Below are 12129 nucleotides of genomic sequence, written 5' to 3'. Positions count from 1 at the left end.
GACCCCGCATGGGAAACCAGTCTAAAGCAGCTTGGGATGCTCTCCTAACATGCCTCATGCATTCACTTGGCACACAAGGTAGCAAAATCTGGAAAAGTGTGTGTCAAGGTGGGGTCCCCCTGCTGGTTTAACATGGTACTGCAATTATACACACACAGGAAGTGTGTATACAAGTGTGTATACACACAGGATGTGCAAGGGCCCCTCATGGTCCACGTTTTGACTAAGATTGGCTGATATAAATAAGCTATTACCTGAACATGAAGAAATTTACAGGATTCATTCTATGTAGTTATTATCTATGCTTTGGTCACTCAGGCTCTCATGGTCTCTGAATGACCCAGCAGAGAGTGTGTGTGTGTGTGTGTGTGTGTGTGTGTGTGTGTGTGTGTGTGTGTGTGTGTGTGTGTGTGTGTGTGTGTGTGTGTGTGTGTGTGGTGTGTGTGTGTGTGTGTGTGTGCTGCAGATAAACACCAGTAGATGTTTTGGGTTTGATGGTTGATGTTTTTTCTCATCATGAGCTAAAAGTAAAATAGTTTTAAATATTTCTGCTGTAGCACAAAAGGCCCTTAATTTAGCAAAAACCATGAGAAACTATAAACTCTGATTTGTGTAAGGAGATAAATAGTAGTTTGTTTAAAGAAATAACTAAATGTAGTGCTATATAAATATTTAGTTTCTTTATATATCGAGCACTGCTGGGTGAAATCGCTGAATCAGGTTTCTTCATATATTGTGACCAGAACAGAGCATATTAGACGGTCACTGTTTGGACTGAAAGCTCTGCAGGCTGAGAGTTTGACCCCAGAGACAGTTTGGTTCTCATGCAGCTGCAGGAAAAACAACTTCCAGCCTTTTGCGTGAGACTCGAACCGCATCAGCTAGTGAGACCACAAGCATTTAACCAGCAGGTATTATTAGATAATACCTATATTATTATTTATTCTGACGTTCACATGTTTGAGCTTCACTTCTGTCCAGCAGGTGGCAGCAGCAGGCTGCATTTTACCGCTTCCGGTTAGCTTCGTTAGCTCGTGTGTCTCAGGCCGTGTCCAGGTGTGTTGTGAGTCTGCGCAGCAACAATGTGTTCCGTTGAGCCTCTGAGAGAGTTTATCAGAGAGAGACTAACTGCTGCTGCTGAAGAAATCTTCACCCAGCTGGAAAAAACCATCGTCCAGTACGAGGAGGAGATCGACCGGCAGCGGAGTTGTCAGTTCAGCAGACGCAACAAGTTATGACGAGAATAAGTCATGAAATTGTTTAGAATCCGATAACTAGATAGATATACATGCGTTGTCGTGGTTTCAAAGTGTATTTAAAGCAGCTGCAGATCATTTAATGTACATTTAACATTTCAAGACAAGAAACAAATAATTTTCCTGTATTTTTATACGTTATTGAGAAATTCCTTTTGATTTATAAATCAGTCATTATCAAACATTAAACTACATATTTTTCTTACTTTTTTCCAGAGAATAAATATTTATTACAGTTTGTCAACTATTGACAGCAGAGTGAAAATAATTCTAACAGAGTAAATTATGTATATTTCATTACAAAAGCTACATTAATACACTAATACTTCAGATTGAGGTATTTAAAAATACACAAAAAGTGAAAGAATAAAACATGTATTTATTATACTGGGAACACTGGTCACAGGCTTCAGTCTGCTGGTCACACTGGGAGAACTCAATGACTTCTGAGACGTCCTGGTTCACAGGCTAAAGCCAAGAATAAAAGAGAAATTATCCTAAACTGTAATAGAAAATACATAAATGTTTCCTTCACATTCATAAAAAGCCATTTCAGCATGTTGGGCTCTGACTCGTAGCATCTTTATAGCTAAATACCGACATGGTGAAGCTGAGCTGGAACTTTTTGGGGGCAAACAAAATGATTGTACGTAGCTGGACATAGACAACAACACCGGTAGCCTACAGGCTACTTGTTAAGCTTCAGGTGCTGTATTGGTATTAGCTAGTCATCTTTTAACTAACTTTACCTGCATCCAGCAGCTTCACTCAACTCAGTCTGTTAGTTTGGGGAAAAACTGTGAAAGTTCTTTGCGTTTGCTGGTTTGCTGCCATGATTCTAACACCTGTGCAGCTCCGCCCAGCAGCAGCAGGTCTCCTTCACTGCCGCACAGGTGGAAACCCAGCGCGAGCGTCGTAGCGCTCATGTTGCGTTTAATGGCGGCTCGGAAAAACAGGTTACCACAAGTTAACACCGGATTAAACAGTATTAACTGCTGATAAAAGTGACAGAGGACACAGATATGGGAAGTGTGGAAGCCCTACTGTATCAAACTGACAGAGGAATAACAGAGAGTTGGCCATTCTAAGGTAAAAACCCAGCACATACAGCGTTCATGTTTTTTCTATTTTTCATCCAGACGGCTTCCCGCGCCCCCCTGCAATGGCACTGCGCCCAATTTAGGGGGCGCGCCCCACAGTTTGGGAACCTCTGATTTAGAGGGAGAAAATATAATCAGTTAAATAGGATCATTTCTTTAAATATACCGTATTTCCCGTCTATTTTAGATTGAGTCTGACTTCTTCTGACTTTTCTTTGGTCCCTGAACGTCTCTGAGTTTTATTTTCACTTTCCTCATTTGACGCAGTTTGGATTTGCCGCAATCTGTGGGTAAGAAACTTAACATTTCTTTCGTTGTGATGGTTTAGATCGTTTTAAGGGTCGTTGCGTTCAGAATCAGCAGAAACTTCCGCTCCATAGTTCCCAGTAACAGATTCCCAGCCGAAACTGGAAGGAACCGATGAAAATCTGCCCGCAGCAGAAAACACGGGCGGCCTGGAGCTGCAAGACGTTCATAGGATCCATAGATATTTATATGAATACTAAATACTGCTGAGGTAAAAGAATGTGACATTAATCCTTGATGACAATTTTAACATTTCATCTAGAAATACTTAAGTATATTTTCGTGTATCTGTACTTAAGTAGATTTAATAATGTATACTTTCTACTTTTACTCCACTACATTTTACAGTAAGCATCTGTACTTTCTACTTCACTACATTTCTACTAAACTGTCGCGTTACTCGTTACATCCAAGTCTCGTTGCGCTTTTTGCCATTAAAATGTGAAGTTCAGGATTTAAGATGGCGCCGTAAAATCCCAGCAATAACGTGACTTAGTGTCTGTTGTCACCCATCGGCTCCACCTTTACTCGCTGCGGAGCTCCAGACATGCGCAGTGGTTTCCTCTGAGCGGGAGAAGATGTTTGTCTAATGTCAGTAATATAATAGCTGCATAAATCATAGATATGGCGACATGTAAAATCAGCAGCGCTTCGCTTTCACAGACGGCGGGACTTTGTCCAACTTTTAGCGTCACTTGGAAGGAAAGCTTAAAGAAAGGTAAGATCTGTGGACGTGATGCTAGCTAAGCTAGCTGTACAGAGACACATGTTGCATCTGCGATGAAAAAAGTTGTCACTCATGCGCTGAATTATTGTGTGGAGGTGTTGACTGAGGTGTCGCAGATATGGGACAACGCTGTGACCAAAGTGCAATATAGTGATATAACATTCAGGAACGATCCAATTCTTCTGGACGGATCTTTACTAAATCCTAAAGGACTGAAGTCTCACTGAGAGCCGTTCTGTGTTCTTGTGATGCTCTGCGTGCTACATTGCAGTAGCTATTATTTTATTTCATAAAAACAAAAAACAAATATATATATATATATATTTATTTAATTGGTGAATAAATAAAACAACAACGTAAGAACACAGCATGCTCATTGCTCTTTGTTTTCGTCTCCTGTCATGGTGGCAGACGTTGCAGCAGGAGGGAGGATGAGAACAGTCACCTCCTTCTGTTTGGTTACTTCCTGCTTATTGCACCTTGGACAGTGTGCATAGTTTACAGTTGTTTATCGTTAATTGCTATGTTTAATGGTGCAGACAGTTGTGGTTTCTGACATGGGCAATATGGGCAACCGCCCAGGGTGGTATTTTCTTTAGTGATGGCAGGAGACCTCTGTGGATTGTAGCACAGAGATGAAAGCAAAACAGAATGAAGAAGAGTTTGAATTGATAATGGTTACATTTATTTCAGCTCTAAGTATTTAATATCTAGGTGTTTTATGGGAAAGTGGATCTTTCAGATCAATTTGAGAAGCAATTTTGATAGGTGCACTTAATTTTCTTGTGTCATGTAGCGTGGGGCGCTGGTCTTAGTCTTGATTTGGTCTCAGGTTTGGTGGTCTAGACTACAACTTTGCTACGTGGCTCCTTGGTTCCATGTCCTCCCCTGCCAGTTGGATTTCTTTCAAAATAAAAGCCACTACTGGTAAAAAAAGTGAAGTTCATGCTATGTTAGGACAGGAGACAAAATGTTTCCATCCCTGAAATTATGATGCATAGAATCGCATGTCTAAGTCTAAACTATGTTACAGAGTAAACAATAAAACATGCTTTATCTGTGGCATTGTTCATTAAAATGGCACATTTCTATTGTTTTAAAATTAAATATGATCGGTTCACTTAATGATATTAGTGATTAGGTAATCCATTCAGCAAGTACTTTTACTTTTAATACTTAAGTATTTTTAAAAGCCAGTACTTTTTTACTTTTCCTTAAGTAAAATGTTAATGTGGTACTTTTACATTTTCTTGTCTACATTTTTGTCTGTGTATTTGTACTTTTACTTAAGTACATTTTCTGAGTACTTTCTCCACCACTGGAAAATGTCACTTATTCAAAACTCCACTTCAGTCAGAGTTAGTTTTTATTTGCTTGAGTAACTTCTTTGAAAAATGTATTTTCAGAAATACTTTTCTACGCTTTGCTTTTACTTTTACTTTTACTTGAGTAATTTTACTATGACGTATTTCTACTCTTACTTGATTTTATTTTAGTTCTGAATCAATGAGCTTCATGTTTTTATTCTCCAGCTGTTTTACTAGCAGGTCATGTGGACGAGTGTCTCCTGACATTTTTCTCTCAAAGTCTCAGATTCATCAAGATTCCTCAAAACACAAAATGATCAATTATTTTCCACTCTATTCATTGATTCAACAAATCATTAATCATTTCAACATTTGATTCTAACTTGATTTAGAAAATAAATATAAATTCAATGAAACATGAATATAAAATAGTTAAAGTTTCAAACTTATTTGTGTTTTCAGGTGAGTGGAGGAGCGCCACCTAGTGGCAGCAGGATCAGTGTGAGGACGGAGAGGACACAGTCCTTCCCTATAAAATGTCTCTTAGTGGGGAACACCAGGACCACAGGTGAGGTCATGACCTTTACCTGTGCAGGAAAGGTCAAAGTTCAGCAGTGGAATCACCAAACTGTCTCCATTCACAGGAAGCTATCAGAACCAGAACCTGGACCCGGACCCAGCTGTGTTTCCTTCAGCAGTAACAACTCAAAGAGGTGAGCTGGATCTAAGTTTGTTATTTTTTAAATGTGTTCATGTGAGCCCAACAAATATTACCTTTACAAATTCGGCCTTTTATCACCTGAAGAAATATTTCTCCTCTGAAATTTGACGGTTTTATACAAATATATTAATGTGATTATTGGAAAACAATCCAGTCGTGCTGCTAACAACCAGGGAGGCTTTTTATCACCAATCCATTTCTAATATGACCTTTTCATTAATTTGCAGGAGTCGTGCAGCTGAGCCCAGCTGTGTGTCATGGAAGAGCAACAGATCTAAGGGCTTTATTGCTCATTTTAAATCAGACCAGCCTCCAGCAGCAAAGAGCCGGGTCCAAAGGTTCTGTTCAATGTTCTACTGACATGATCATAAAATATACCAGTTCTGGTCACATTTGATTTTCTGCTTTGTATTTTAAAAGTCATCATGATTGAATGTTTTTAGGGACTTTCTGGGTCTTTAGCAACGTTTGGGAGACATGAGGAACCTAGAAAACTCTGCAGCTGCAGAACAAGATGTGAAAGTTTATTAACAGGGAGAAAACATGTAATGATCTGAGAGCTGCACCACCTGCTGCCATCTTAGATTCCAGCTCTGTGGAAACCTCCTGTTGGAGCATTTTAGGGATTTATGTAAAGAAATGCTGATACAATGTTGAGAATCTGTGGAGGAGATAAGCATTAGTGGAGCTCCAAGGTTAAAACAGTTGATTCCTGTAATTCTCTGATTATGGAGAAAAGTATGAATTACATATTTTTTTTCCTTTTAAATTGACTGATTTTATTAAAAATTAAATCTGCCAGGGTATGAATAATTTTGGTCTGAATTCTAAAATCAGAGCTAATTTAATTGTTTCTGCATAAGAAGGTGGATCATGTTTTATTCTGTTCTGGATATTTAACCTAAACCAAACAGACTTTTGCTGCTGTCCTTCTTTCAGCGTTTCAGTCCCAGTCATCAGAAAACAGATCCTAAAATATCTCAGTTAAACACCGATGGAACCTGTGCTGCCGTGTTTAAGCTTTAGAAAACTAAAGAACCATGCAGAGCTAATTCTGCCTCCAATCTGCAGAGAAGCATCATCTCAGTTTGTCTCTGTGTGGACAGACAGATTCTGGTTCATTTGTCCCGGTTCCTCCACAGAGAGGATCTGCAGAGCCAGAGGTTCCCACTGATCCGTCTGCCCAGCAGCACCAAACACAGCTGGACTCCATATTTATGGTCTGTACTTTGGTTCTGTTCAGTCTGTAGACCAGAGGACTGTCAGTCTGTCCAATTGGTCCTGATGTCCAGATCTAGTCTGATATCTTCTCATTCTGTTCCAGCTGCTGGAGGAAAACATTGTCACATTCGTGAAGAACGAGCTGAAGAAGATCCAAAAGGTTCTGAGTCCAGATGAGCCAGAATGCTCAGAGGGTCAGAGTGAGGATGAGGAGGTGATGAGGGGTGAGGATGAAGAGCAGAGGAGCAGCAGAGAGGCGGTGATGAAGATCACCCTGAACTTCCTGAGGAAGATGAAGCAGGAGGAGCTGGCTGACCGTCTGCAGGGTAAGAGGATTTCTACAACAATTAAAACATGATTACATGTGAAAATGAATTCAACTGAAATCAAACAGAGAAACCAACAAATACAGAAAATCTTAATCAAACAGTCACATGAGCTCAATGACGTTCTGGATTCAGCAGCTTTTTATTTAAACATCACCTGTGGTGACTGGTTGCTGCTCATGAAATATAAACTTTGGAAACTTTATATTTACTGTAAAATATTGTAAAAAACAAACATGGCAGCGATGCACAAGATAAAAACCCATTTTAGTATTGATTCCTGTACCCAGTACATAAAAATGTAACATTCAGCTACAGATGAAGAACCTGCAGAAACACACAGACAGCTACCAAATTCACACTGTGATGCAGCAGCGCCAACATGGAGTAAATGATAAACTGCTGCTGATCTGCATGACATGATCTCTCTGACTGTCTACCATCCATCAACAGCCTTAACACATCGGTGTGGCTGGACCATCACTGCTTTTGTCAGTTTAATTTTCCAGCTCAACAAATGCACATACCTTGGGTATCAGATGACATTCGGCTGTTAATGAAAAGAGAGACTATGCTTTAAAATCTTTCTTAAAAATAAAAGGACCACAGATTGGCTGCTTTTTAAAAGTTTGAGGAACAAAGTAGTTAAAGAAATGTACAAATCTAAAGCTAAATATTACACAAATGTCTTATCATAGCTGGAGGGAATGGTAAGACGATCTGGAAACAACTAAACAGTTTACTGAATCCCAATGCAAACACTAAAAATAAATATGAACTAGCAATAGCAGAAAAACCATAACTGATCCTGCTAAGCTAATGACAATGTTTAATGATTATTTCCTCTCTTCAGTTAAAGACTTGGCATCAAGTTTCTGCCAGCTCCAATGGAAACACACGGTACAAAACCAACCAAAAACTGTTCTGATCTCTTTGAGATTAAGAAAATTAATTACTCTGATGTTCAAAAAGCCATTAACAGTTTAAATAATTCTCACGCAAAGGATATGTATAATTTAGACGCTATGTTTTAAAAAATACAGTAAGATTTTAGTGGAACCTTTAACTCAACTTAAATCAACATTTCCGTCAGAACAGGGCAATTCCCGATGCATGGAAAAAGCTTTGGTGAAACCGATTTTTAAATCAGGAAGTCGACATGAAATCAGCAACTACAGGCCAATAAGTCTGGTTCCGGTCATGTCAAAAGTGCTGGAGAAATTATTCTGGAACAGCTACTACTTTATTTAGAAAGTAACAATCTTCTGCATCCACTTCAGTTTGGTTTCAGACGTCAACATTCCACAGAGACGCTGTAAGTCTGCTGCTTGAAAGGTTAAACAATCACTTGACAAGGGACACATTACTAGTGCAGTTTTTCTTGATTTGAAAAAGGCCTTTGATACGGTGAATCACACTTTACTGATCTCAAGGCTTTCATCATTTAATTTCTCAGAACGGTCATTGTCTTGGTTTAAATCATATTTGGAAGATCGTGAAATATGTGTCGTCATTAATAACAGTAAATCTGTCTTCTGCAAAATTGCAACAGGGATTCCACATGGAACCATCTTAGGTCTGGTCCTTTTTAGTTTGTATGTTAATAGTCTTCCTGAAATTTGTCCTGAAGTCAATCTGCAAATGTATGCTGATGACACCATTGGTTACACATCAGACAAAAGCGGTATTGTTGTTAGTGAAAAACTTCAGAACAGTTATTTTAACTGATTATCACTTCAAATTTTAGAGTTATTTTTTAAAAAGCCCATCTTGGGACAAGTGCTGCGAATCAGCTGTTGCTATGATGCTAACATGGGATGATGTTTATTCAGTTTGTCCATGTTGATGTGTGTCTGTCCCTATCAAATAACTTTATAATAATGTTCATCTGGCTCTTATATAAATACATTTTGAGCAATATTCAGTTAAACTATATTACAAAGTAATAATTAAAATCAAAAAACATTTTCATAATGTGAACAGTAGTAAACCTGTCTGATATACATTGGTCAAAAAAATAAAGGGAACACTTAAACAACACAATATAACTCCAAGTAAATCAAACTGTCCACTTAGGAAGCAACACTGATTGACCTCGTCGGATCAATCAGTGTTGCTTCTAAGTGGACAGTTTGATTTCACAGAAGTTTGATTTACTTGGAGTTATATTGTGTTGTTTAAGTGTTCCCTATATTTTTTGACCAGTGTATATATTAGCTGGGCCTAATCCATCAACTGGAGCTAAAGTAAATAAAAGAAATGGAAAATGATGATGAATATTTAGTTTTTATCAAAACTGAACAGGCAACAATATTTTCTTTTTTTATTTTTTTACATTTAAATAAATTTTTCTCAATCTTTTATTGCATCTAATGTTGAATGCCTTTAAAGTTTCATATGTTTGACTGCAACAAGATTTCATCTCAGCTCCTGCTGCCTTTCTAAAACCTCCAACCATTAACAGCTGGACAGGTGTACCTAATAAAGCGGCCAGTTTGGCTCTTTGTTTCCAGCTTGCAGACACTGTTGTGGGAAAAATGATCACCAAGCACTGTTCAGGAGAAATCACTCAATCAGGTTTACTTGTGAACTGTGCAGAACTCAAGAGAGCTTGTAGGACAATGAGTGATGAAGCAGGTGTGGATGAAAAGCTCTGCCAGGCAGAGACACACATGAGTTTATACCAGGATAAAGAATCCAAAACAATGGCTGAGACAGTCTGGTTCTCATGCAGCTGTGGGAAACAAGTCCCAACCTGGATCATGGAACCCAAATAACTTCACTGTGGTGAGAGTTCACAAGCATTTCATATAACATGATCAGCAGATGTTAGCTTGCAGTCATTTTCCACCACACACTGCAAAAAAGAATAACATTTCAAATTACACACTTTGACAAAAGGTCAGAGGTCAGAGGTCGCTCTGTGGGAAACATGTTTGATTAACTGAAACCTTCAACCAGAGAAAACAATCAAAGTTTTAATGAGCAAAACTGATTTAATCAAGTCTGTGCAGAAAGAACCTGGTTTATTTATTTGCTTTTTTCTTTTATCCATCGCCTCAGTGGGAGTTTTATTCAGAAAATCAGAATTATAATTTTCTATTTCCTTAATGACTGAAATTGGAATTACTTTCAAGTTTAGACACCTTGGTAGAAAAATAATTATCCATCCATTTTCTAACACCCTTGTCCCTTAGTGGGTCAGGAGGTGCTGGTGCCTCTCCAGTTAACGTTCTGGGCGAGGTCACCTGGACAGGTCACCTGGACAGGTCGCCTGGACAGGTCGCCAGTCTGTCGCAGGGCAGCACAGAGAGACGCAGGACAATCAACTATGCACGCACACACACTCACACTTAGGGACAATTTAGAGAGACCACTTAACCTGACAGTCATGTTTTTGGACTGTGGAGGAAACCAGAGTACCTGGAGAAAACCCACCATGCACAGGGAGAACATGGAGACTCCATGCAGAAAGACTGGGGCCGGGAATCAAACCCAGAACCTTCTTGCTGCAAGGCAACAGCTCTACCAACTGCGCCACTGTGCAGCCCTGAAAAAATAATTCGTTTTCTGTAATTATTTTTCCATCATAGCAGTTCATGCACAAACCCTTCTTAGAATATCAGAAATGGTCTTTATTGGGTTTTTTTTTTTCAGATTTTGATGTTTGGTGTCAAAAGGAGCTTAAAGACCATCTGAAGAAGAAGTTCCAGAGTCTCTCTGAAGGTGTCGCTGAACCTGGAAATAAAACGGTTCTGAACCAGATCTACACAGAGCTCAACATCACAGAGGGGTTAACTACAGAGGTCAACCAGGAACATGAGGTCAGACAGATTGAAACAGCATCCAGGAAACAAGAAACAATCAGAAGAGAAGACATCTTTAAAGCCCCACCTGGAAGTGATGAACCAATCAGAACAGTGATGACCATGGGAGTGGCTGGCATTGGGAAAACACTGTTAACACAGAAATTCACTCTGGACTGGGCTGAAGGCAAAACCAACCAGAACATCCAGTTCATATTTCCATTCACTTTCAGAGAGCTGAATGTACTGAAAGGCAAAAAGTTCAGTTTAGTGGAACTGATTCATCACTTCTTTGAAGATATTAAAGACGCAGGAATCCGCAGCTTTAAAAAGTTTCAGGTTCTGTTCATCTTTGATGGTCTGGATGAGAGCAGACTTCCACTGGACTTTGATAATAATCTGATCCTGACTGATGCTACAGAGTCCAGCTCACTGGATGTTCTGCTGACAAACCTCATCTGGGGGAATCTGCTTCCCTCTGCTCTCCTCTGGATAACCACACGACCTGCAGCAGCCAATCAGATCCCTGCTGAGTGCGTCAGCATGGTAACAGAGGTCAGAGGGTTCACTGACCCCCAGAAGGAGGAGTACTTCAGGAAGAGATTCAGAGGTGATGAAATGAAGGCCAGCAGGATCATCTCCCACATCCAGAAATCAAAAAGTCTCCACATCATGTGTCACATCCCAGTTTTCTGCTGGATCACTGCTAAAGTTCTGGAGGATTGATGGAGACCAGAGAGGGAGGAGAGCTGCCCAAGACCCTGACTGAGATGTACATCAAGTTCCTGCTGCTTCAGTTCACAATCAAGGAGAAAAAAATTCATGGACGACGAAAGACAAAATATATCTGGAGTCCAGAGAACAAGAAGCTGATTGAGTCTCTAGGAAGTCTGGCTTTAGATCAGCTGCTGGAGGGAAACCTGATCTTCTATGACAAAGATCTTGATAAGTGCGGCTTCGACATTAAAGATGCTGCGTTGTTCTCAGGAGTTTTCACTGAGATGTTTAAAAAGGAGAGCGGAACGCACAACATCTCCGTCTACTCCTTTGTTCATCTGAGCATCCAGGAGTTTCTGGCTGCCGTCTACATGCTCCACTGCTTCACCAGCAGGAGGTCAGAGGTGATCAAGACGTTCCTGGGAGAAAAATACAATGAAACATCTCTAGATGAGTTCATGAAGAAAGTCATGGAGAAATCCCTCAGCAGTGAAAATGGCCACCTGGACCTGTTTGTCCGTTTCCTTCATGGTCTCACTTTGGAGTCCAACCAGAGACTCTTAAAGGATCTGCTGGGTCAGACAGAGAACAGTCCAGAAACCATCCAGAGAATCATCACCAACCTGAAGGAGATGAACACTG

The 12129-nt window shown here is 39.8% G+C and overlaps 1 protein-coding gene and 1 long non-coding RNA gene across 2 annotated transcripts; both read left to right on the top strand.

Moving 5' to 3' along the window:
• The first annotated feature begins 4757 nt into the window (after positions 1-4757).
• LOC145551301 (uncharacterized) lies at positions 4758-6269 on the top strand. The gene is made up of 3 exons (XR_014087110.1): positions 4758-5264; positions 5341-5409; positions 5645-6269. It is a non-coding gene; the product is annotated as an uncharacterized LOC145551301 (long non-coding RNA).
• A 49-nt stretch (positions 6270-6318) lies between these two features.
• Positions 6319-11599, top strand: LOC108166214 (protein NLRC3-like). Its single transcript, XM_081605770.1, has 3 exons — positions 6319-6637; positions 6742-6964; positions 10622-11599. The coding sequence occupies exons 1-3, from the start codon at positions 6635-6637 to the stop codon at positions 11494-11496; spliced, it is 1101 nt and encodes a 366-aa protein (XP_081461896.1). The 5' UTR covers positions 6319-6634; the 3' UTR covers positions 11497-11599.
• Positions 11600-12129: the final 530 nt, after the last annotated feature.

The sequence above is a fragment of the Poecilia reticulata genome, chromosome 4 (assembly GCF_904066995.2).
Source record: "Poecilia reticulata chromosome 4, P_reticulata-male-v2, whole genome shotgun sequence".
NCBI classification, from domain to species: Eukaryota; Metazoa; Chordata; class Actinopteri; order Cyprinodontiformes; family Poeciliidae; genus Poecilia; species Poecilia reticulata.
This window is presented reverse-complemented; position numbering and strand designations above follow the sequence as displayed.

Excerpts from the sequence above, each read along its gene's own strand:
- LOC108166214 (XM_081605770.1), top strand. Across the intron at positions 6,965-10,621 it reads GCTGGCTGACCGTCTGCAGG|ATTTTGATGTTTGGTGTCAA; the intron begins GTAAGAGGATTT and ends TTTTTTTTTCAG.